Source organism: Talpa occidentalis, unplaced genomic scaffold (genome assembly GCF_014898055.3).
Source record: "Talpa occidentalis isolate TD23 unplaced genomic scaffold, MPIMG_talOcc4v2.1 talOcc4.9, whole genome shotgun sequence".
In the NCBI taxonomy this organism is placed as follows: Eukaryota; Metazoa; Chordata; class Mammalia; order Eulipotyphla; family Talpidae; genus Talpa; species Talpa occidentalis.
Window position 1 is genome coordinate 79,499,612 of NW_023605305.1, and position 24,678 is coordinate 79,524,289.

Below are 24,678 nucleotides of genomic sequence, written 5' to 3' on the forward strand. Positions count from 1 at the left end.
CAAGGCCCACAAGTCTCTGATTCTATATCAAGCCTGGCTGCTTAACTTCACCCTCAGTGCCCAGCAGTCCTCCCTTCGGTGGGGATGGCATGATGGGTTTTGCAGGCCTTAGTGCTTTGGATCTCTTTCGTCTGGGGTGGGTTGGAGTCCATAAAACCTGTGTTTGTGGAGTTCATGCAGGACATCCTTTCCCCCCAACATTGTGACCATGCTGGGGCTTCTTGTACTGACCTCCCTGAGCAGAGGCGGCGCTCCTCAGGGCCGCCCGCCTGCGACCATGCAGGCCTCTCTCTTAGCAAAGGGGCGGCCCTTCCTGCCCGCTGGTGTCTATGCAGTGTCATTTATTCCTCTCTCCTTTCGTAATAAGCCTGCCCTTTTAGATATAACTAACGCCTCTCTCTCCTGGAGAAACTAGCTTGGGAAACTCACCGGTGCTCCTGAAAGGGGAGCTTAGGTGAAACTTTCCCCAGAGTGAGCCCAAGGACTCTGCTCTCCAAACACAACATCTCAAAAATGACTTCAATTGCATCTGAGGGGGAAATACTAGACTGCCAAAACATTAACAAGGATGTAAAACTGTGGTATTTAAAATGAAAAAAGTAAAATAAAGCATTTTAAAAAGATCTTAGCAACAATGTGTATAATAACTAGACAGAGTGAGAAGGAGACAGAAAAGGAAAGAAAGAGATAAAAAGAGAAACAGAGAGGAATCAAATATCTGAAGTGTAATAAGCGGATGGCTAAATAAATCATTGACTAGCCAGGTTATGAAAATGTTAGTGGACGGATGTTAAAAAAGACAAGATACAGTTATATGCACTAACCACAGCTGATGAAGCAGGTCATCCTGTACGTATTGAAATTTTATATAATTAAAAAAAACAAAACTTTTAAAATATGTAATCGGTTGGGATTTCTTAATGCACATATTTGCTCCCTGTTATTCCTGCTACTCACACTCCCTAGCAATGAGGATGTGCTTGCTTTTTAAACTTTATATTCCCTTTCCTCCTCCCTATACAAAGTCCATAGAATGGACTAGAGAAAGAGTTGTAATGGCTGCAGAAAAAAGGAGATGGTCAATTACTGCGGAATGGAGACCAGGGTAAAGAATAGAGAAGACTAAGCGTCAGAGGAACTCAGGTTATACATCATCCAGGGCAGATTTAGTGAGGTCAGGAAGGGAGGACGGGGGCAAAAGGACAAAGAGATAAAAGACGCCTCATGTCTGCATGTTAGAGTGCATTTGGGTGGATGCCTTTAGTGAGGGGCTGCAGTGTGATCTCATCTGAGAGAGTTGAAACAGAGAAAATGGGAATTTTAGAAGCACACTGTGGCTTACAGAATGGATTCCCTAAAATATTTTTTGACATTAGTGCTGGGTTGGGTTTTGGGGATGCCATTTTCAGCAGATAGTAAGCCACAGGGGGCTCCAGGAATTTTTCAGTTCTGTGTGGTCTATGTATAAGCAATGCCTAGACAAGGTCTAAATGGATATAATCCAAACGCAGTATCATCATCTCCAAAAAAGGGCTTGGAAGTGGACATCAAAAGGTAACTTTCAATTCTTATCCATAAATGTCTGCACTATTAAAATTTCTACATAGCTTGTGCTACTGATCTAATTTTTAAGTAATAAATATTTATTTTTTATTTTTTTTAATTGACAAGTTGTATACAGATCAGGTACTGAAAGGTTTTATACAGGTTTCAGAAATCCAAATGCTTCCCTTTTAGTTTTTTTTAAAGATATATTTATTTATACATACTAGAACTGGGGTACAGGCCAGAAATGCATGGGGTGGGGGTAAGAGGATTCACCAGAGACAGAGTGGGGAACAGAACAGGCAGATTGACTGAAATACACTGCTGAGGGGAGCAGTGGGTGAGTCAGGAGAGGTCTGCTGCACCACATGGATCAGCTCCATGCCTGGGGATAGAACTCGTGCTGCAGTAGCTGCAGACAGCTTCATAGTTTGCATCTTAACCCCTTGTGCCACCAGGGAGGCCCAGTAATAAATATTTTAAAAGCTCTTGTTAATTGCAAAATAAGCAGTCTTCCGACTTCCCACACTGCAAGTGCCCTAGTCCTGCCTGGGCTGTTCTCAGCTCTGAGTGGATGTCCAATGAGTGGGCTGCAAGGTTATGGGGTCTGGACGGAGGGACAGAGTATGGCTTGTGGATCCGCAGCTGATTCAGATGTCCAAAGGCAACATGGTAATGCAGATGGCGTTCTGAGTGTCCCAGGGTGACTCACAGAGATTGCTTAGAAATAAGCAAGGTGCCAGGCTCTGGTTCTTACACTGGCTTCTGCATTCCCCAGACATATCGTCTCCTATGCTCACACACCAGACCTCAAAGGATTGCTTTGAAAAGTGCTTATCTCTCTACCTGTTTTTAATGTGTCTTTATGGTCTCTATTCAGAAACATCCACCCCAATCTGCCAGGTTAGCAAAACCTTAGAAAAGGAGCTACAAATGAGGAACGATGACTGGGCTGGAGACATAGATCCTGTCCCACCAGGCTCACCATCTTCACAGAGATCTCTTGCACTATCAGGGCTGAATTCCCAGAGCCCGTGTGGGATGTAGCTACCTGCTTCAGGGGAGTTGTAGACTCTTCTCTTGGGGAACAAGCCTGTTGGATCAGAAAACATCACCCACAAAGTCCAGCACGGTTTCAAGCCTCTCACAGGCACAGGGAGGCCCCAGGCTCCTCAGCAGCTCTGACTTCACAGCCCCTGAGACATCCATGCTGAACTCTGGGTTTACAGGCAGCAGTGGTTGCTGCCTTGGGGACCTCGCCATGGCCAACACTCTCCTCTGACCATCGGAGGCAGGAGAAAGGAATCCCTCACCCCAAACCCCAGCCTCCAATCCTGCTCACTTGCATAGGGAAATTTATTCACAGCTTCCTAGAAGCATAGCAATTTCAGGCTGGGATGGCACCAGTTTGGTCTGCTTGTCCATGTCCATATAGACCTTCCCTTTCATTGAGTAACAAGAGTAAAGGGGGAAAACAGAAGACCTTCTACCAGAAAAACCTAAATATGAACCAAAAAACAGACAGGAAATCACTGTGAGTTACATTTAGCGCTTTTTTATTCTTGCCAAAGTTTGGGGGGTCGCACTAACTCTGGCAGGATGCCTTGATAGAGAAGCAAAGCACAGAGGTGAAGCAATGAGATTCTACATCACCAGGGCTATAGGTGGGGGTAAGTGTTCCAGAAGGTAGCGTAGGGCAGTGAATTCTGAAGTAGAGCAATTCTTCTGTATTTAACAGCAGCAGTCATCCTCGCGATCACAGCATGCAGGACCCCTGGACCTCATGGGAATGATTCCCAAACAGCAGCACCCAGAGCCACAGCCTCCGGAGCTACAGCATCCAGAGCTGCAGCCCCCAGAACCACAGCCCCCAGAACCACAGCCCCTAGAAAGGCAGCATCCAGAGCTGCAGCACCCTGAACTCTCACAGCAGCCTGATGATCCTGAGTTGCAGCCCTGGGGCCGTTGGACCCAGCGTCTCAGGGGACTCACCCCGAAGGTCCGGGGAGCCAGGCAGCAGTAGCTGGTGGAGCATGGAGCAGAGCAGGGGTTAGGGACACTGCATTGGGTGGAAGAGGCACTTGCTGCGGCAGCCTGACCATAGTAGGTCTGATAAGATGCAGGGTACTGGACATAGTACGTCTGGGTCTGGTAGGGGACTGGATACTTCACATAAGTCGTCTGGCATGGAGCTGGGCACTTCACGTACGTCTGGCAGGGAGTTATGTATTTCACGTAGGTTTGAGTCTGGCACGGAGCTGGGCATTTCACAACAGTTTGAGCTGGGCATGGAGCTGGGCACTTCACATAGGTTTGAGTCTGGCATGGAGCTGGGCACGGAGCTGGGCACTTCACGTAGGTCTGAGTCTGGCACGGAGCTGGGCATGGAGCTGGACACTTCACGTAGGTTTGAGTCTGGCATGGAGCTGGACATTTCACAATGGTTTGAGTCTCACATGGAGCTGGGCACTTCACAGAGGTACATTTGGTACTTTGCCCAGCCCCCAATCCTGTCCCTGTCACACAAGATGGAGCGAATTGTGCTTGCTTCTGCTGGTCACACATCTTTCTGTGGCTTTGCACAACCTGAAAAGAAAAGATCCATCAAAAGTAGGAGGTTTCCAGGGAAAACTATAACATCTCCCTTGGACACAATGGTCTGTGAGTGGTAGCCTTTTCCAGAAGGTCCCCCGGACATGGGGATTTGCTCAGAGACAGGCATCCTAAGTCTGTGCCTTTGCTGACATGTGCCTCTGACAGCACCAACCCTCAGTGTCCACAGTGGAGCATGAAGATTTTGAAAGACGGCTGGCAGTCTTCCCGCAAACTCCCCAAGGCGCCTCTCTTCTTACCCATGCCAGTATCTGCACTGCAAATTCTCTTTGGGAGAATTCCCCACTGATTTCCCCTTGCTGCCAGTTCTCTCAAGACTGGATTCTTTCTTCCTCTACCCAGCCAGGCTTACAGGGATGGCAAATTCCTATCAATGGGACCTGACAAGGTTATATTTAGGTTGTTAAATTTCTATCATTTGCTCTTTGAATTAGCTAGATTATCACCTCACCTCATTCATGGACCCAAGAGAGGACTGATCCGTGCACTCAGATAGGGAGAAGGTGGCAACCCAGTTCTCTAATAAACGCAGTTCTCATGCAGGACAAACATCTCGGTTCACACTTGTTCTTCCCCTCTTGCTCTGGCTCTGTGCTTCCTGCCAAGTATTGCCATCCGCCTCCTCAGGGCCCACCCTCCGTGTCTTGTCCCGATCCCCTCCTCCTGCTGTTCTCCACACCAACATCTCCAAGGACTTCCCAGGCATAGACTTACCTGCTTTGTTGAATGGAGTGAGCCTGGAAGTCAGTGATCTGAGGAACTGGCAGTGGGGACACCTTTTATAGGGGAGCAATGAGGCAATTTAATGGAATCTAAATGAAGCAGAGATCACGAGGATGAGGGCCGGCCTTGCATTGATGAGATTCCTCCCCAGCACACTGGCTCTCCAGTCAGAGGCAGGGCATGTCTCTGCTTGATTCCAAATTTTCTTTAACACAAGATAAATGATTCCTCCTGCCTTCTTCATGAAATCTGTCAGTCTTATTTTCCTAGAAGTTAGAAGAGATACCTGTGAGACTTATCCCTGTGAAGCTGTTTCTAGGTCACTCGAGTCTTCAAGGAGCTGATTAAGATGTGGCTAGAGCTTCAGTTTCATACACCGTGCCAAAGAGCACTGCCTCTGCCCAGCCCAGGTGGCATGTTCTTCCTCCATAGTGGCTCCTGCTGGTCTGGGTGACTGGGCACAGTTTGGCCCAGTGGTCTTTGTCTCAATATTGCAGCAAGGCCCCCGAATTATGGATAGTTCCATGGTCATCCTAAGTTAATTTGGGAAACTGAAGGGGAGCTTGATGATCCCAGACCCCAGTTTCTATGATCAGGCTGTTCTCCTCAGCTTCTCATGCCCTGTGAATCGCTCCCACCCCCATCACTCTCCTGGGCCTAACTATCAGACCTAGATCCCCAAGAACCCAGCACAAGGGGAAATCCAGTCAAACACTGTGTGGTAACAATAATATAGACTCTAATATTTACTTGAGCTTCTTTTAGCGCCAAGCAATTCCTGAAGCATGTACATTTACAGATGGCCCCCTGTAACTGAATGATGTAGTAAGTTAACCATTATCATCAAGCAAGTAAGAGAAGCTAGACCTCAAACGCAGGTAATCCGTAGCCTTCATCATCAGGACCCATCGCCTTTTACTTCTGGACATAGCACAGTCACTGCACTGCTGTTCCTTTCCCCAGGGGAATAGACACCAGAGGACAGGCAGGGACGCTATGTGTTTAGAACTTATGTCTAAATGTGCTGAATCACGTCCCAGCTTCTCCACCTATGTGTCTTCAATAACCCTGCGAGGTACGTTATGCTAACCTATTTTTACAGAAGTGGAAGCTAAGACCAAGAGGCCTAACTATCTGTCCCTCCAAGGGCATCCCATTGGTAGGCAACAGAGTATCACTTGAATCCAACCCTGTCTAGAGTCCATGTTCTTCCTGCAGTGCCATGTCAAACTGCCCTTTATAGAAAGTTATGTGACAGCTATCTGACTCCAGTTTCTCCCTGAGATCAGCTAGTCAGGTTCAACCTTGATACCTGTGGTCTCTCAGATAACAGGTGCCCCTGCATTAGTCCTTGTGGATTTTTAATTTCTTCAGGACCCATAAAACCTAAGGTTCCCCAATCTTCTGAATAAAGAAAATGCAAACCCTCAATAGTTCATAGATTCTTCCCCATTCCACTGCATATTTTGCAAGTTCTCTCTGAAACAGTTTGGAGAAATCAAGAAGGAAGATTCTACCGCAGGTCCAGAAATTTCCCTGCTTCCTCTTGCCATTCCTGTGTGTGGAAACACTCCAGAAGCCCACCGTTCCTTTCCCTAAGGGGGCGGTGTGAGAGGGGAGGGATGAGCTTAAGGTTGTCCCATTATCTGCTGCCCTGGGTATGCCACCTCCATCGATGCCAGGATGATATTTTATGGAGGGAGGAAGCAAGGGATGATCATTTTTGAGGTCAGACAGCTTGTCAAATTTAGTACCCATAATAGTGTCTCAAATAAATAAGTAAACAAACAAACCTGCCCTAGATTGCCTATCTAGAATTGGTAGAACCAGAATTTGAACCCAGGTCCAAGAGACTTCAAGTTTGACTATTTTTCCACCACAACAGATTGCTGCTATCATTCAAGGCAAAAGTAGAACTAAGCCCACGCCCTGGTTCTGCCTCTGCTTGGCACTGTGATCCCATTATTCTCTGCTGTCTCTAGTCTTTCCTCTTCCACTCTAGAATGCTTAGGTGAGGCTCCTCTTTGTTATGAGATTCTGTAGTTGTAGAGTTTGGTTTTGTTCAATAAAAGAAATGTGCAATTCCATCTTCACCCTGTTCATATAGTCATTCCCCCCTAGACTGTAATTTCCAGGCATTGGTAAGAGTGGACTCATTCACTGTATCATCTAGCACAGGGCCAGAGGAACACTTACTGGACAGAATGAATGAGTAGACAAATTGAATAGGGATAGTTTACAATGACAGGGTATCCTAACCAACTCCTTCCATGTGGCGAGTACCCATCCTACTATTGGCCAATCTGCATGCCTCAAGCCATCTGTAGCCTCTGCTGGGCTGACTTCCTGCTCTGGTGGACCAAGCTCTCACTCAGGGGCTTGACATTTTCAGGTAGCACTTACCTCTCTGGTGAGAGATCCTGCACCCACATGCCACCAAGGCAGGTGGGTGGGCTGTACCCCGCCCACTTTATAGGCTGTGACAGCAAGGCATGGAGATGCTAGATGACTGGAACAAGTGCCAGGGTGAGTCACAAGGTTCTTCCCTAAGGTCTCATTGTCTCTTTGGACACAAGTTTATAAAATCAAAGACTTGTGGATTCATGCAGCAGAGGTCCAATAGGCTCACAAGATATTAGAGAGAAAGAACCATGGTTTCACAGAATTGCAGGTTTAGAACCAAAACAACTCTGAGGTGGAAAGGCAAAAACATGCCACAGGTCTGGTCCCTGCCATAGACAGGTCATCTGTGTCATATGGTCTACTGGGCTTTATAGGGAGATCTTCAGGTCTTTTTTTTTTTTTTTAAGGTTTATTTATTTATGCACACAAGAACAGGAGTACAGGCCAGAAATGTGGGGCCCGAGAGGATTCACCAGAGACAGGGGGGGAGCAGAGCAGGCAGATCTACTGAAATACACTGCTGAGGGGAGCAGGGGGCGAGACAGGAGAGGTCTGCTGCACCTTGTGGGTAGCTCCCTGGCTGGCCGGGGATCAAATTCATGCTGCAGAGGCTGTGGATAGCGTCACAGTGCTGTGCTTAACCCCTTGTGCCACCAAGGAGGCCCAAAATCTTCTGGTCTTTAAGAACTCTCTGCAGTCCCTCTGGTCAGCACACCTCCTGACCTATCATCTGCATGGTCAGGAACTATATACTAGATCATCTCCAAAGTCCCACAGCATCAGCATCCATGGACCCTGACATGAATTGCTTGTCATCAGTTGTGTCCTTTAGTGCATGAACCACAGCAAGGAGCTCATCCACATTAGGAGCTCAGAGGGGAAGTACTTTGCTGACATGTTGCCCCCTGAGGGCAGGATTTGGGTGTCCTCTCACACTGGAAACTTTCCTTGATCAGGGACTGGGGGAATTTGAGGGCAAAATCTGTTCTTTGTGTAGAAAAAAAGTGGAGCAAGTGAGAAGCCACACACAGGAGACTGAAGACACAACAACCTTGGTGTCCATTGAGAAATCTCTCCTCTGTATCTGAGACCAGAAGACAGTACAGAGCCCCATCCCTTAGGGCTTCTGTCTGTGTGTGTCTGTGTTCTATAGGCTCAGCTCTGAAATTTACATCAGAGATCCCTGCACCTTTATTCCTGAGACAGTTGGGAGTTCCTTCTAGATTATCAGGAGATTGTATTGTAGAGCCATAGAATAAAGAGGAAGTGAGGACATTCACAGGCATGAAGTTCAGCCCCTATATTGTAACTGAGTCTCACAGAGAAGGCAAGAAACTTGCTCCAGGAAGCTTAGATAGGAATTTCCGAGCCCAGTGGCTCAATCGCTCACCTCTTTCAAGTCTTTGCTCAAACAGAACCTCAAGGAGGTCTTCACTGTTAGCGTTTTAATGCCTGTCCACAAGACCCTGGCTTTGCAAGTTTTGTTTTTCTCCCAAGAACTAATAACCACCTAACTACAAACTTTATGTGTGTGCTCTCCATTTTCTTCCTTCAGAATGTAAACCCTCTCAGGTAAAAATTTCACCTCTTTTTTCCACCACCATATCCATAGTCCTTACTCAGGGACTTGGTACATTCAAAACATGTCTGTTGGATGAGCAAATATTATACATTTTCTTACTCATTTGTTGCCATCTCTCTTCCCTTATTAGAATACATTCAATGAGGCAGAAGCCTTATGTGTTTTTGTTACCAGGAATATCAGGGTATTTTGCTGCCTGCCACATGCCAGAAATCAATAAACAAAGGCAGGAACTGAATCACCACAATTTGCACTTTTTATTAGATTTTCCAGCAAAGCTGAGAACAGCCGGGTATCATGCTCCAAAGAAACCATGCTAACACCTCGCCTCTACCTGGCTGTTTTGTAGTGAGTTAAGCGAAGACAGGTAATTATTAGTGAGCAGGCTTCCACTCCAAGAGGTAAACAGCTCTGGGAATTTTATAGTGCCCCCTCTCCCAGGCAGCTCCCCTTCAGCTCCTCCTCTGCTGGCATCTTGATTTAGGGAAATCCCCAGCTGCTGAGATGGATCAGTCTCTGACAAAAGTGGTGTCCATCACTCTTTCAGGTACCTCTTGGTCTGGGAAGTTAACTCAGAGCAAACAGGTCACAGGTCAATGTGTGTACGAGCTGATTTCTAAACCATGTATGGAGACCTCCTCACCCCCTCCCTAGCCCCTATTATTTTGTTCATATGTATATCCTTAGTTCTTAAAACCACTCCTGGAACATAATAGGTACCTAATAAATAACTTTTGAAGGAACACTTCAAGCAAATACTAAGGTGGAGCACAAGCCTACCAAGTAAGCAAGAACTAACTGAATGTTGGTGAGTGTTGCTAGTATTGCTGTTTTCCCCCATTAAACATACCCAGTAACCACAGTTGCACTCAGCACTTAACAAAGAGCCAGAGGGAAAAAAATTGAGCTATTCTTTTGACTCAGATGAATTGCATCCCAAAGAGCTTTGAGCTCCACTGCACAAGCCCTTACTCACATCAGTCATTGTCTTCCATGCTTCTGTGGTTCTAAGGCATCATCCTAGAAAGCAGGAGAGTAGGGTTTCAGCCAGTGGTCTGGGTGCTGTGATATGGGGCTCCCTGGGAGGTGAATGGAGGAAAACCACTTTGTTTCCTGTGCCCTTCTGAGCAAACAGCTCTTTGTCAAGTCCGAGACAAATAGTTTGTATGATGCACCCTGCCCAGATGCTTCCACGTCTCTGGAGAATCCCAGTTCACCTTTTACTTCTTCATCCCCTCCAAGACATGTGCAACAAATTCCCTGCATTTAACTGTTCTCTGTTACAAGTAGCCAGTGTGGTCTCCGCTTTCATGGCTGGACACTGACACTTATATAATACAGAGCATCACACACCAGGGGAATGAGAGGCATGGAGCGCATGAAAAGAAATAAAAGTGAAATTTCAAATGGTGGTGAGAACAACCACCACAAACCAGGTTTATCTCAAGAGGGGATTCTTGAAAGGCCCGAGGGAGCCATACAGACACCCACCTTAGCTCTCCAGCCTTTCCCCATGGTGAGTTCACTTTGCACACCCTATGTGACCCCAAGACTAATATGGGTCTGTGATATCTAATCTGCCACATGCAGGGCTCTGCCTCCAGATCCCCAAATCAGCAGAGTTCTGTGTCCAGGGGCTCCCTATCTCCAGGATAACACGTGGGGAGAAGAAAGGCAGATCTTTGTCAATTCCAATTCTGATGGCTGTCTCGCTGTAAATAAGCTTCTTTTTAAAAAGATATTTTTCAATAGTAAATAAATAAATGTTAAATAAATTATCCAACCAAGAAGAACATCTACAAAGATCTGTTAGTTGTCACTATCCACTCCAGATGGAGCTGAGACAACTCTGCTACCTTAGAGAGCAAGAGAGAGCAAGCGAGTGAGTGAGAGAGAGAAGACAGTCTTAAAGAAGGTGTATGTGTGAAGCTACAGGTACATTTTACTTAAGTATACAGGTTCTTTTGGCTGAGACACTTCAGTGACATGGCTATTTTTCATCACAAATTTTTCAACTTCATTAGATATATAATTAACAAGTAACGTTGTTTAAGTTTAAATTGCGCAACTTGTTAACTTGAAATACATATTGCATATACATGTATATAAACATACATGCATGTATATATGTATACAATGTATACATATCTATCGTACCCACATTAGTGTTAGTTAACATCCCAATATGTCATATAACTACCAATTATCTCTTTTGTGATAAGAACATCTTAAATAAATCTTTAAAAAATAAGATTTATTCCTCTATCAACTTTCAAGTAGATAGCAAGATAGCAATATTTTATCTGTAATCACTATGTTGTACATTAGATCCCTGGAATTATTTTTTCATCTTCACCAGAGCCAGAGCGGGGAGCAGAGCAGGCAGAAGGACCGAAGTACACTGCTGAGGGGAGCAGCGGGCAGCAGGAGAGGTCTGCGCACCATGTGGGACCCTCCTCCAGTGGTCGGGGAGCAGCTGGGGATCGAACTGGCGCCGCAGAGGCTGCGGGCAGCTTCGCAACCCAGCGCTCAACCGCTGCGCCACCGGGGAGGCCCTATTTTTTCATCTTCTAACTAGAAATTTGCACCAACAGCTCCCCATTTCTACTCCTTGATAATTACATGTGCGTATATATTAGACTCATCTTGGAAATATAGTCAACTTTAATTTACTAGGTTCACAAAAATACTGCAGTTTCAGATTTTCTTGAAGATAAACATACACTGAAAAATCATTCATTAAAGTTTAATTGACTCACTTTCTCTAGTCCAAATAAGTTGTAATTATGTCTTCCTATTTAGGAAGGACTGGGATTTAGTTAAAAGAGAAAAAAAGTGGGATAAAAAATTACCAATCAAATTGGGATTTGAAAGTTGCAAAGCACATGCCTTAGGATATTGTTCAACAATCAGAAAAATATAGGTATTGACATGAGGACAAAAGAATGAAAATCCAAGGCATGGAGATGATGGCCTCTGAGAATCAAACTTCTATTTTTGAGAGGTCTGAGAATCAACATCAATTGGGGCCCCAATGAGAAGACAAGAGAAGAAGCAGGTAAAACCCAGGATGTAATAGGTCCTTGTCTCTTCATTCTTTCAGGGCCGCCCTCATGCTTGAGACCAACAGCAACTCCAGACTTGGAGCAGCCAGAGTCACTGCCACCGCCCCAGAAGCCGTAGCCCCCACGGGCTGACCGCAGCAGTCAGAGCTCTGGTGTCTCTGGTGATGGGACCTGCGGTGGCTCAGACAGCAGCCCGCACCCCACCCCAACCAGAGCTGTAGCAGCCCCCACCCACAGAGCTGCAGTTGGAAAACACTGGAGGGCACTTTGGGGGGTGCTTGAGGGACATTGGGCACTGGGGGGGTGGGCACTGCCGTTGCCTCTGCTGGCAGGACATCTGGTGGGAGTTCAGTAAATCTGAGTGATAAAATAGAAACATATTCAGAAACTCAGTATCTAAAGCCATTACATTTTTCTCTATTCTGAATTCCTTCCCCAAAGTTGGGGGAGTATCTATTGATAAAATCTGTGCTTCGAGAGAAACCTATTTGGACACTGAATATGTCTTCTTTTATACTTCTAGGGTTATCCACAGTTCTTGACTCGTAAGTGGTTAATAAATGACAACTGGACTAATAAATCAAACAATATTTGACACACTAGAAAGGGTCTCTCATGTTACATCAAAGACTTGTTAAATCCATCACAATTTTACCTACATAACTCTATCTAGGAATGTTTTTCAGAAATTGGTAGAAGGGCTGTCTCTTCACATGCTTTAAATTTAGGGTCTGCATGGTCAGAGAAAAGCTTCTCTCAGAGAAGTGCGGTCAGCGCTGGCCGGTCAGTCATTGCTGGACTATTGCAGGTCTAGGTCACTTATCACCTGTCTGTCCAACCACAGTGACAGCCCTTCCCAGGTAGCTGCAGCTTTGTCCAGAGCAAACTTTGGTCCTGATCTTCCTTTCCCACCCACCCTCCACCTCCCCTCCATGCTCCATGCTGCCCCTCTCCCAGAGGAATTCTCCAGCCTTATCTGCTTCCTGCTCAGTATCACCTCTGGATTCCACAGGAAACCTCACCCTGGTTTCAGACAGCCACAGACTCATCCTTGAGGAGGCTGAGCAGGTGAGGTGCCAGCAGCCCGCACACATTTTATATGGGCTCTAGGTCTGGGCCTCAGATGAGCCAGGTTTCTGGGTGTGGCTGTTCCACAGGTGAATGATGTGCAGTTCTGGCTGACAATCCTGTTTCTCTGTTCATTCCATACCGGAATGCAGATGGAAGTGGACGGGGAGCAGGGAGCAGGAATGGGAACTGCCAACCTGTCCACCTAGAGTCAGGGTTTGGGGGAAACAATTCTATAGTTGGCATTTGTGAATCACTAGGTTGTGGCTTAAGTTTGGGGGAACCCACAGCCTCCAGTAGAGGTCCCTGATATGACCTCTGAAATTTTCTTTCTTGGGAAGTTGTGAATGACCTTTCTAAATTCTCTTGAAATCCCCTTGTCTATCAATGAGAAAGAGTCTTTGGGGTCTAAATCTACTGCTTTGGCCTCTGCTTGCTTTGGGTCAAGTTTCTTCTCCCCAACAATCATGCTTGGTGTTGTGTCCCAAGTCCAGGGATGAAGTGATACTCAGTTGTGTGTATGTCTTCCTAACGCTGCAGTGCATCATCAATTTGGTAGCTTGAAACCATGGGAACATTTACACCATTGGAATTGACAACAACTCCTGTCTCCTTTTTCAAGAAATCCCACTGTTAAACTTTTACTAACTTACTACTTTCCAGGTCTCAGTCCAAACATTGCCCTTCCTCTTAATTAGGTCAAACGCATGTACCCATGTGTGGGAATAGACTCCTTGCACCAAAATCTTTGACAGAGATGCTTCTTTAAGAATCCTTCAGATTGATGGGTCTCCTTGGTGGCACAAGGGATTAAGCATAGAACTGTGAAGCTATCCACAGCCTCTGCAGCACGAGTTTGATCCCTGGCCTGCCAGGGAGCTACCCACATGGAGCAGCAGACCTCTCTAGTCTTGTCCACTGCTCCCCTCAGCAGTGTATTTCAGTCAGTCTGCCTGTTCTGCTCCCCACTCTGTGTCTGGTGAATCCTCTCATCCCCTGCACCTCTGGCCTGCACCCCAGTTCTTGTATGCATAAATAAATAAATCTTAAAAAAAAGAATCCTTCAGAATGAATCTCAAAGGCTAGCACATTTGTACTGGCACTTGGGTCAATTTGTGAAGGTGGGCATATAAAATGACCTTAAGTTTGGAACTACATTGACTTATTGAGAATTGTATTGTAACCCTGCCTTGTCTTAAGGAGTCCTCAGTGAGAGACCTGGTAGCCATGACTATATTTGTCCAAATGTGTAACCTTGCTTAGAAAATCTCTCCCTCTACAGCATTTTCCCTTTTCTCTTCTTCATTATCTCCCTCCCTCCCTCCCTCACTATGTCTCTTTCTTGTGCATATACACTAACATTTTAATAAATGAATTTTCTTAATACACAAGAAAATGAGTGTACAGATAGAGTTCTCCTAATACTGCTACTAATAAATCAACAACAAAACACAAAGCAAGAGATCACACAAGAACAAAGCCTTTCTTTCTAACCCAGGGCACACATTCCTGGGATGACAACATTTATTTGAATAACCCCACTTATGAAAAGCCACCCCTGGTAGTCAACTCTTTTCAAATATTTTCATAACATATACTTATTTACGTACCTTCTCACAAGGCACTTTTTGAATATCTACTTTGGGAAATAGTTGCCCAACTGAAAATAGATGCCTAAAGTTAATGCTGGTGTTGATAATGAGTTTGATAACAAAGACAAAGAAGATGACTAAATTCCAAACTTGAGTTTCTTCCTTCAAGGACCAGGAACTAACTGCCTTTGTGGTAACTTCTGCTTCTGACTCAACAACTATTTGTCTGGGTAGGTGTGGGCAAAGAGTCTCCTGGCATGAATCTCTCTAGGAATGGCTTGCTTTCACCCCATCTGTCTCCATTAATATGATGCCCCAGTTTCACAGCATTCAAATTTCAGATAAGAGTCTCATAGACACAGAGATAAAATCACGGGCTACAGGGAACAGTTATCACAAAAAAACGACTTCAAACACACTGGGCCTTCACTCTGTGGCCAACGCTGCCCCAGTCCTGGGGGAAATACTGGCACATAAACCTGAGTTACCCCTAAGACCATGAGAGGGTCTCATGGTTGAATTACAGAGAGAAACAGAGATGCTGGAGCAATTAGTTAATAACCCTGACCTCATCACAAGAGAAACGAGGACCCAGGGCATGACAGCAGGTAAATCAAAGGTCTACATCAGTGTTTCTTAGTAGGTGGACCCCATGGTAGCAATTGAGTCCAAATTCCGGGACTAGAGTCCACATCAATACTTTTTAAAGATAACGAGTTAATTGCAATGCAATCATTTTAGACATAGAGGATACAGTGCATGTTAGGTGTAGAAACCTGCTAAGGCTCGTGGGAGAGACAAGGCAGTTGAGGATACTGAAAGGGGCACACGAATGAGAGTGACCTTTGCCATACATGTCCCTATAGGCAGTTTGCATCATGGGTGCACAAAGTGTTCTGTGTTTTAAGAAAATGAATACATAGCACTCTTTTTTCAATTCACAAAATTGTAATGCTTGGCATGTGCTTAATTATATGTGAATTATATTTGTAGTCACACCTTTAGCATTCACTAAAGCCTTCACTATTAAGGATCATAAACAAAATAATTAATAAAAAGAAAAAAACAATATGAAAACTCACCCCGTGACAACCCGCATACATGATTGTTCTGAATTACATTGTTCCAGAACAACTAGTGTTGTTCAATGTTAACAGATGACCCCTGGGGAAGATGTAGAATTGGTGGCAGGTTCTCTTTGCAGGATGACCTCAGGGGCCACAGTGAAGCCTCTGCTAGGACTCCAGATGAGGAAGGCGGGACCCAGAAAGAAACACCAGAATCAAACTCTAACTAACTCATCTCAACAAGTTCAAGTAAGTTTGTCTCCCTTCTCTGTGCAGTGGTGGGGCTGAAGTTCTGACTATTGGAAGGGGTCTTATGTATGTCTTTGAGTTGTGAAATTGCCTTTCTGCAATCACTTCTTTAGTTATGCTTTCCCCACACTCAAAAAACCTGTCTTTTAAAGACTTCAAATGCCAGTCAAAATATATACATATATATATATATACACACATATATAAACTGACGAATAATTTAGTAAAATTTAGTATTAGATCTCAATTTTTTAAATATAGAAATTTTAAAGTAAAAGGATTATCAGTGTGATAATGAACATGATTTGTTGCAAATGAAGAAAAATTGTCATATATCATTCAACATGGTAAATTTGTTTTATGCTGATTTCTAACAAATTAAATAAAACAAATATACATGTACATATGATTTATACTATTATACATACATATATGATGTATGCTGTATATTGTATGGGCATATATATTATGTACCTATATATACACCTATGTAATATAGATATGCATATATGTTATAAAGGATGACATCATTTGCAAATAATATGACTACAAAATTAGAAAGTAAAAAATCATTGATTTGAATTAGCAAGAAAATTCTCTGATTTGATCACATTCTACATTAATAAGAAAACTCTGGATTAAGTGTGTGATAAGAAATGCTCCTTTATATATGTCACTAAACATGAAATACTAAAAATCATCTGAATAAAAACTATTAAAGTTCCATATGAATGAAACTACAAAATAATTTACAGAAGAGTTGAATTATGAAGAGACATACCATCCTCTTCTAAGGGAAAAATGCTTTACAAAATTAATAAAACCAAGCAAAATTTTCAACATTCATCAATGACAAAAAGGATTAAGCTATCTGAGTTAATTTAGTCTTCCAAATTCCTATGTGATTAATAAAAAAATACTAAGAATTAACAACAAATGGGCTATAGTTTATTAAAAAAAGAAAATTCACAAAATAGAGAATTCCAAGGAACAAAAAATATTTGGAAAAATGTATACTCTCATAAAGAAAGAAATGCAAACACAGGCAATAAAACATCATTTTAACCCGTCATTGATTTTTTTAAAAATAGATACTGTCCAATTACGGACTTATTAAACAACTCTTGCATATTTTTGTTTCACAGTTTTATTATCAATTCTAAATCTGGAAACTGAATTGTAGATAATATCCTAAAATTCGAACAAAAAATCAAAACTTTAAGATATTGATTTTTGTGTTATATACCATACACACAAATGCTAGGAACAAATATAGAATGTTTAGGTGTTGATTACATAGGGCCTCCCTGGTGGCACAAGGTATTAAGTGTAGCACTATGAAGTTATCCGCAGCCACTGCAGCACAAGTTCAATCCCCAGCCAGCCAGGGAGCTACCACATGGCGCAGCAGACCTCTCCTGTCTCACCCGCTGCTCCCCTAAGCAGTGTATTTCAGTCAGTCTGCCTGTTCTGTTCCCCACTCTGTCTCTGGTGAATCCTCTCACCACCACCCACCTCCTTTCATCTCTGGCCTCTACCCCAGCTCTTGTATGCATAAATAAATAAATTTTAAAAAGGTGCTGATTAAATAAGTATGTGCATCCCTGTGGTATTATCTTCCCTGAGTGTCAGGATATAGGAGGTAATTTCTAGGAGCTCATGCAGGTTCCATTCTGCCTGCTTGTGTCTAGATCCCCCAGCCATTATCCCAACCCCTTCTCCTGACAGATGGTTCCCTGTCACACCTTTGCTACCATCATCCAAAACAGCTTTGACTTGAAAATGGAACCGATTTGGCATTTGCTTCACAGCACAATGGAAGAGGACCCCTAAATTAAAGATCTCATTGTGAGTAGATTCCAGAGATTCCAGCTCTGAGAAGGGAATTAAAGAAAACGCAATGAAAAACAATTTCAACCATGAAGTTTGAGCTTTATTGTTGAATGAGATTAAAAGAAATAGAACAAATCTGGTTCCACAGTAAATTTGGAAATCTCTTGAGTCTACATAAAGTCTTATGAACCCAGAAAACAGAGGACAAAAGGTCAGAGAAGAGTAAAAGTGCATTAGACCGGGGCAAGTCCATGATTATTTGGTTCATCCTTTGTTTATTCTTAGTGATCCTCAGGGTCCAGGTAAGCAGCAGCCCCCACTGCCTGGGCAGTATCCAGAGTCCCCCAAGGGCTCACAATCGGCACTTTGGTGCCTACACCAGTGGAAGAGAAGGGGCCTGTGGTGGCCCAGGCAGCAACGCTACCCCAGAGCTGCAGGAGCCCTCAGAACTGGGCCACAGCAGGAAGAGACTGGAGGTAAGCCCTGGGCTGGCCCAGGGGTGGGCAGCTTGGGGTGCATTTGAGAGTGCACTTTGGAAGAGGTTGGCACTGCTGCTGGTTCTGTTGGCAGAGTGTCTCAGCAGAAATTCAATGAGCTGAGTGAGAAAATACAAAGTCCTTGCACATGCTTTAAACTTTTAAGTAATGTCACTCCCACTGCACTTTTTCATCTTTCCACATAAAAATAATGAGTTGACTTAGAAAAGACTGAAGAAATCATCCTGCAATTTTATGCACTAAAAAAAGGGGGGGGGTGGAGTATCCTTCTACTTCCCAGGTGAATTCTGTGTCCCCAGGAATTCAGAAGTGGGAGTAATACCAACCTTTCCAAACTCCCTTGGGAAGGGGGTGCCCATGTATCAAAGGACACCTTCAGAGACAATCTTCAGAAACAACGCAAGCCCCAGGGCAAAGCTGACACAGGCTCAGGCACAGCTGTGCTCACCCCTCTAGTAAAGTGCCAGTTCCAGATGAGGCTCTTGACAAACGTGTACAAACTTTGTCCTTTACTTTCTTATGTCAAAAAGTTAACCTTACTCCAGTTCCAAATAAAACGTATTTGCCATATTTCTTCAAATATTGCCCTTCCGGGCCTCCCCTGGTGGCGCAGGCAGTTGAGTACAGTGCTGTAAAGCTGTCCACAACTTCTGCAGCACTGGTTCGATCCCGGCCGGGCGGCGAGTGTCCCACATGGTGCACAGACCTCTCCTGTCTCTCCCACTGCTCCCCTCAGCAGTGTATTTCAGTCAGTCTGCCTGTTCTATTCCCCACTCTGTCTCTGGTGAATCCTCTCACTCTCCCTCGAATCTGGCCTGTACCCCGGTTCTTGTGTGAATAAATACATAAAAATCTTTAAAAAAAAAAATTGCTCTTCCCATGATTGTCTGACTCTTCTACCCATTCCTCCCCTGCAAACTCATCCATGATACCTCAGCTCTTCTCAGCCTACCTGGTCCCAAATCACTCACCTGGTTATGGGCTTTAATACAGAGTGGCATCAGGACAGTCACCAGAGTGTTCCAGGAGTGAATGAGAAGCCAGTCCCAGGGACATCTTCTAAAGGAAACACAGTCTCTAACTAAGGTCAGCCATGGCCCCGGAGAGCAGGAGGAAATGTTGGCCAAGCCGAGTGTGTGCTGGGGTATTCCTGCCTCCTCGCCCGGCCTCTCCTGCAGTCCTTCGCCAGCTGCTCTGAGGACATGGTATCCCCAGCTGCTCAGTGTTGGGTCAGGCTTCCTGGTGGGCATTTCTCATGATAAAATCCCACAGACTGAGCCCTGGGACCAGGGTCTGTGTGCTCAGGTCCCCATGCTCCACGTCTGGTCTCACGTGGCATGGTGTGTGACTGGCAGGTCTGATCTGGGTCATCTGAAAATATAAAGCAACTGTATCACTGGGCAGGGACAAAGCATTACAGTGTGAGAACACGGGGCTACTGTTCTTAATCATTAGAGGGAGGCTCAAAACTAGCATCAGGTAATTGGCATTAAAGTCTGTGTGCTCACTAAATGACAACATTCAGGCACTGAGTTGAGGGGTCCCCAGCCATGAAACACTGCAAAAAGTTCTGAGAAAATGGGAAAAGCCCAAAGGGAGCTAAATTTGGACCGATCTTTGAAAATTTTAGAATGTGTCTCCCCAGGTTTACCCTCTGTCCTTCTTCCCACACTGCTCGTCGCCTTTATCTGATTCTCTGGAGGGTCCTTTCTCCTGAGGGGTGATCTGAGCCTCTCACTCTTGTATCTTGTATTTTGGTGGTGGGTTGGTGTAGGTCGGGGGTGAAGAGAGCAGTAACCCCAGCTCGCCACCAGCACAGTTTTCCCTTACTGATAAGTCTGCAAGGCAGAAGGTGTCTGCCTCCAGGAGTGCTACAGCCTGCTGCAGTGAGTCACTCTTCCTAATTGTTTTCTGAGAACCCCAGCCTGATGCCAAACCTGCCCTGCCCCTCAGATCTGCCTCAGAGCCCTCGGCCCTGGCTGTTTGGCTGCTTTGTTCTGTTTCTGAGTAAGAGAACTGGGGTGCAGGCCAGAGGTGCGTGGGGCAAGGAGACTCGCCAGAGACAGAGTAGGAAGCAGAACAGGCAGATCTACTGAAACACACTGCTGAGGGGCGCAGCGGGCGAGGCAGGAGAGTCTGGTTTCTCCCTGGTGGGAGATCAAACTCAGGCCGTCAGGGTGAAAAGGCTGAGGCTTAACCCCTCAGTCATCAGGGAGGCCCCCTCAGCCTTGGCTGTTGTCAGAGCCCATGGAAGTGGCACGGTGGGCACAATTATGAATTTTATGTTGGAAGTCACTCTTGTGACTCTGCCAAGTGTGCTAGAGCACAGCTGAAGCTTGCAGTTCTGCTGCAGAAACCCAGGGATACATCTTTCCCAGGATGCCACCCTCTAGAAGAGAAAAAAGACAGCAGAAAACAGTGGATAGGTGCCCAGACCTTGTTGCTGGACTGCTTGAGCTTGATTCCCTGTGACTTGAGCTAGTTACTTCACTACTCTGTTCCTCAGTTTCATCTCTAAAATGGAGATGATGATAGTACCTTTTTCAAAATAATGCTGTGGAGATGAAATAAATTAATATTTCAAAAGGATTTAAAATTCTTCTGCATTGTGGCATAGAAGCATTTGCTGCATACATACGTATATATTTATATACATACATACATATGCACACATAGACACAAAGGGAATTTTTAATTTCCAATTTAAAATATTATTTCTATAATGACAGAATTCCTATATTTCTGGATTAATAACATGCTCAACTAAAGAACTATATGTGTGTCACAGATCCCTTTGTTTACAAGGATAGCTAATGAAATCAAAGTAGGAATCACTGAAGGTCTTGGGAAGTCACTTTAATTTTTTTTCCTCAAAGATTTATTTATTCATGTATACAAGAACTGGGGTACAGGTCAGAGGTGCGCGGGGTGAGAGGAGTCACCAGAGACAAGGTGGGGAACAGAATAGGCAGACTGACTGAAATACACTGCTGAGGGGAGCAGCAGGTGAGACAGGAGAGGTCTGCTGCACCATGTGGGTATCTCCCTGGCCAGCTGGGGATCAAATTCGTGCTGCAGAGGCTGTGGATAGCTTCCCAGTGCTGTGCTTAACCCCTTGTGCCACCAGGGAAGCCCTGGGAAGTCACTTTAAAAAGAACCTGTCCTGTTCCTTTCCTGTTTCCTCCTCCTTGGATGAGGAATGTGATATAGTGGAACCTCAACTAGCCATTTGTCTCGTGAAGCAGCCAGTACCAAGGACAGAGGGGCAGCGAGGAGAAGGAGCCAGAGATCCTGATGCTAGCACAGTCCTGGCCAGCTTTCCTCCAGATTTGACAACAGGAAGAGAAAAAACAAATTCCCAATTTTATTAAATCATCAGATTTTTATCACTAGCACTGGAAGCCAGGACACAGACATTGAAATGCTCTGTGAGTGGGGACTCACATGCACACACATTGATTATAAAACAAAATGAATCTGAAAAGCACATCAAGTCCATGAAAAATTAGAATAAGAAATATACTCATCAAAGGAGAGCCTCAGGACTCACAGACTAGAGGAAGGAGAGTCAAAAATGATAATTCTTGACTAGGGGAGAAATTTGGAAAAGTACTTTCTATACCCAAGTCTTTTTACATCTTTCCTGACACCCAGACTAACTTAGATCCCCATTTTGTTCTCCCAAAACATGAGTTGCTATAACTGCTTGAGTAATCATGCCAGGCTATTGCAATAACCACAGACTTTATAATTTTCTGTATCGTAAGGAACACCTGATGGCTGGGGAGAGACTGCCCTTCTCAGAGTCAGCCTGTTCCTGAAAACGGCAGAACAACTTGTCGGCGAGTCCACCTTTCATATCTAAGCCAGGCAATCCTGAGTCCACATCCATCTCCTTTATCTTATTCTCATACGCCCAGCCGATAGTTCCCTTGCCCTAAATCTGCCCTGGGCCAGGTGGTACATAGAGACAGTCCCTGTTCCCCAAATCAAAACTAGCCAAATCTAAACTGTTTCCTGGCCTTGTCGTCCCTCTCCACCACCAGAAACACAGCAAAGGCTGTGACCCACGATTTCGACTCCCTCCAGCAGCTATCACCTGACCAAATGCCGGCACATCCCCCTGTGGCCCTGCATTCACTTAGGAACTATGAGCAATAAATTCCTTCATTTAACCTCTTTATGTTGTCACTCAATCACTTTTATAAATGGAGACTTAGGCAAAGATCAGCTAAAACTAGAGTCTGCCCCATGTCAGCTCCACAGTAAAAATTTGTTGAGTGAATGCATGGATTTTAGGATAACATCACCGAGAGATTCCCCCTGAGGATAATTATGCTGCAGGGGCTAGTGATAGTGAAGACGATGATGTTAACAATATTGACAATGACGGGTGACCAATTTCTGGATCATCTTTCTGATCCCATGGTGGCTTGAGTTGGCTCACCTCAAACTCCTCCATCTGAGGATGCCATGCTTTCGGCCACGTCTTACCCACTGTTTACCGTTTGTTCTTCAAAATGAATTTTTTGTGTGGTCTCTCCACACTCTACAAACTTGGAGCATCAGGTCAGCCCTTCCTGGGGAGCCAGGCTGCAGACTGGTTATAGGCCCCTTTATAATTGTCATCTCCCCTCACCCAGAGAAGATGGCAAGCATTAGCACACGCTCAAAGGGACTGTAATGTAAATACCTCAGCCCAGCAGTAGCTATTAAGTTTCTTTCTGGAAGGACCAGGCTGCACTCCAGAAATTGTTTGAACAAGCCTAATGTACCACAGTGTTCTTTGCTTCATGCTCCAAGCTTGGCCTCCAGGTCCCTAGTCTTTCTCCACGGGTGTCTGGTCAGCGGCCTCTCCTCCTGCTCACGTCCACACCCTTGCCCTGGCTCATTCACATACTCATCTTTAAGGAGTTGACCTGAATGACAGGGAGGACCCTGGCCCTTATCCTGGGGAAATGTTTCTGCCCAGAGGACCAGTTCTGGCTCTTCTTTGAGTCCCACAGCTTCTAGGTCCCACCCAGCTCTGCTCAGCCCTTCACTTGGGCTGCCAGACTGTTTTCTGCGTCTGCCAGCTCTGAGAGGCTGCCAGGGACATGCATCCCTGTACTGGGTAGATGAAGTGGGAGGAGGAAACGCAGGCCATTTTCACCCAGCTCTTGACTGTTGCTGATAATACAAGGTTCTAAGGTGAAGGGAGAGGAGAGAATGAGGGACAACTAGCAGTTTCAATCACAGTGTGACTTTCCAGGAAAAACATGGCTGGACCACTGAGTAGCCAGACACAGCATGCACCACATTGTACCTGACAGAATCACACCAGTGATCTTCATCACAAAAAGGGAGGAAACTCATTCCTACGATGCCACCTCCATGGATCCAGAGCTGAGGCGATGCCAGTGTCCTGGCGTGAGGTGGAAAAGTCGATTTGGCAATCACCTTGTCTCCAAAGGTGTGGCCCTGAGAGGATGTGCCCTTGTTGGGGGCCCTCTCGGGAGGAACCACTGACTGTCCATATCTATAACTGAGGCAAACTCTGAGAGTGTCTAAAGGTGGAGCTTTCTTAGAATTAATTATTCTTTCATAATTAATTAATTTTTAACTGAGGTAACCCCATGAGGTATCACAACCAATGTGCACCCACCACCAACTCACCCAGACTACTGTACCGTAGACCATTGTGCTTCCTCCCTCTCTGTTCTTACCCCTCCCACCCCTTGGTGTCTCAGTCCTATAATCAGCTCTCAAGATTAGTTTTTCTACTTGTCTTATCTGACTATTAATTTAGTTACTTTATATTCCACATATTAGTGACCCCATGCAGTGCTTATCTTTCTCCTTCTGACTTATTTCGCTCAGCACTGTCACCTCCAGCTCTATCCATGTTGCTGCAAATGGCATGAGTTTATCTTTTTTGATCACTGAGTAGTATTTCCTTTGTATGCCTACCACATTTTATTGATTCACTCATCTATTCTGGGGCACTTAAGATTGTTTCCATAGTTGAGCTGTAGTAAATAGTGCTGCAGTAAACATGGGAGTGCACATTTCTTTTCCTATTAGTGTCTTTAAATTTTTTGGATAGATGCCTAGGAGTGGAATTACTGGGTTGAATGGCAGATCCATGTTTAATGTTCTCTCCGTAGGGGTTGGCCCAGGCTGCATTCCTACTAGCAATAAAGGCAGTTTCCCTTTCCTCCACAGCCTCACAAGCATTTGTTGTTTCTGGTATTTTCCATATGGGCCATTGGCACAGGTGTGAGATGGTACCTCATTGTGGTCCTGATTTGCATTTCTCTAATAATGAGTGACTGTGAACATTTTTTTCATATGCCAGTGGGTCATTATAATGTCTTTAAGAAAGTTTAGTGAAGGGGCTCATTGAGCTTGTGGATACCTTTTACCCTGCCTTTTCTTTCTTCTGCCTGAGCCCCAGATATC

General features: G+C 44.9%; 1 protein-coding gene across 7 annotated transcripts; it reads right to left on the reverse strand.

The window, feature by feature from the left end:
- Positions 1 to 3,089: 3,089 nt before the first annotated feature.
- KPLCE (KPRP N-terminal and LCE C-terminal like protein) lies at positions 3,090 to 19,578 on the reverse strand. 7 transcript variants are annotated; one of them, XM_037499165.2, is made up of 4 exons: positions 19,209 to 19,578; positions 9,843 to 9,886; positions 4,873 to 5,147; positions 3,090 to 4,131 (listed from the first exon to the last, which is right to left on the reverse strand). In XM_037499165.2, the coding sequence occupies exon 4, from the start codon at positions 4,108 to 4,110 to the stop codon at positions 3,277 to 3,279; it is 834 nt and encodes a 277-aa protein (XP_037355062.1). In that variant the 5' UTR covers positions 4,111 to 4,131; positions 4,873 to 5,147; positions 9,843 to 9,886; positions 19,209 to 19,578; the 3' UTR covers positions 3,090 to 3,276. The 7 variants fall into 7 exon arrangements, 5 of the variants coding, with proteins under 5 accessions (XP_037355062.1, XP_037355058.1, XP_037355061.1 ...); XM_037499161.2 differs by lacking the exon at positions 19,209 to 19,578 and adding an exon at positions 12,954 to 13,108; XM_037499164.2 differs by lacking the exon at positions 19,209 to 19,578 and adding an exon at positions 12,929 to 12,967.
- Positions 19,579 to 24,678: the final 5,100 nt, after the last annotated feature.

Bases quoted from the DNA above. Each gene is read 5' to 3' on its own strand.
- KPLCE (XM_037499163.2), bottom strand. From the start codon at position 4,110: ATGTGTGACCAGCAGAAGCAAGCACAATTCGCTCCATCTTGTGTGACA.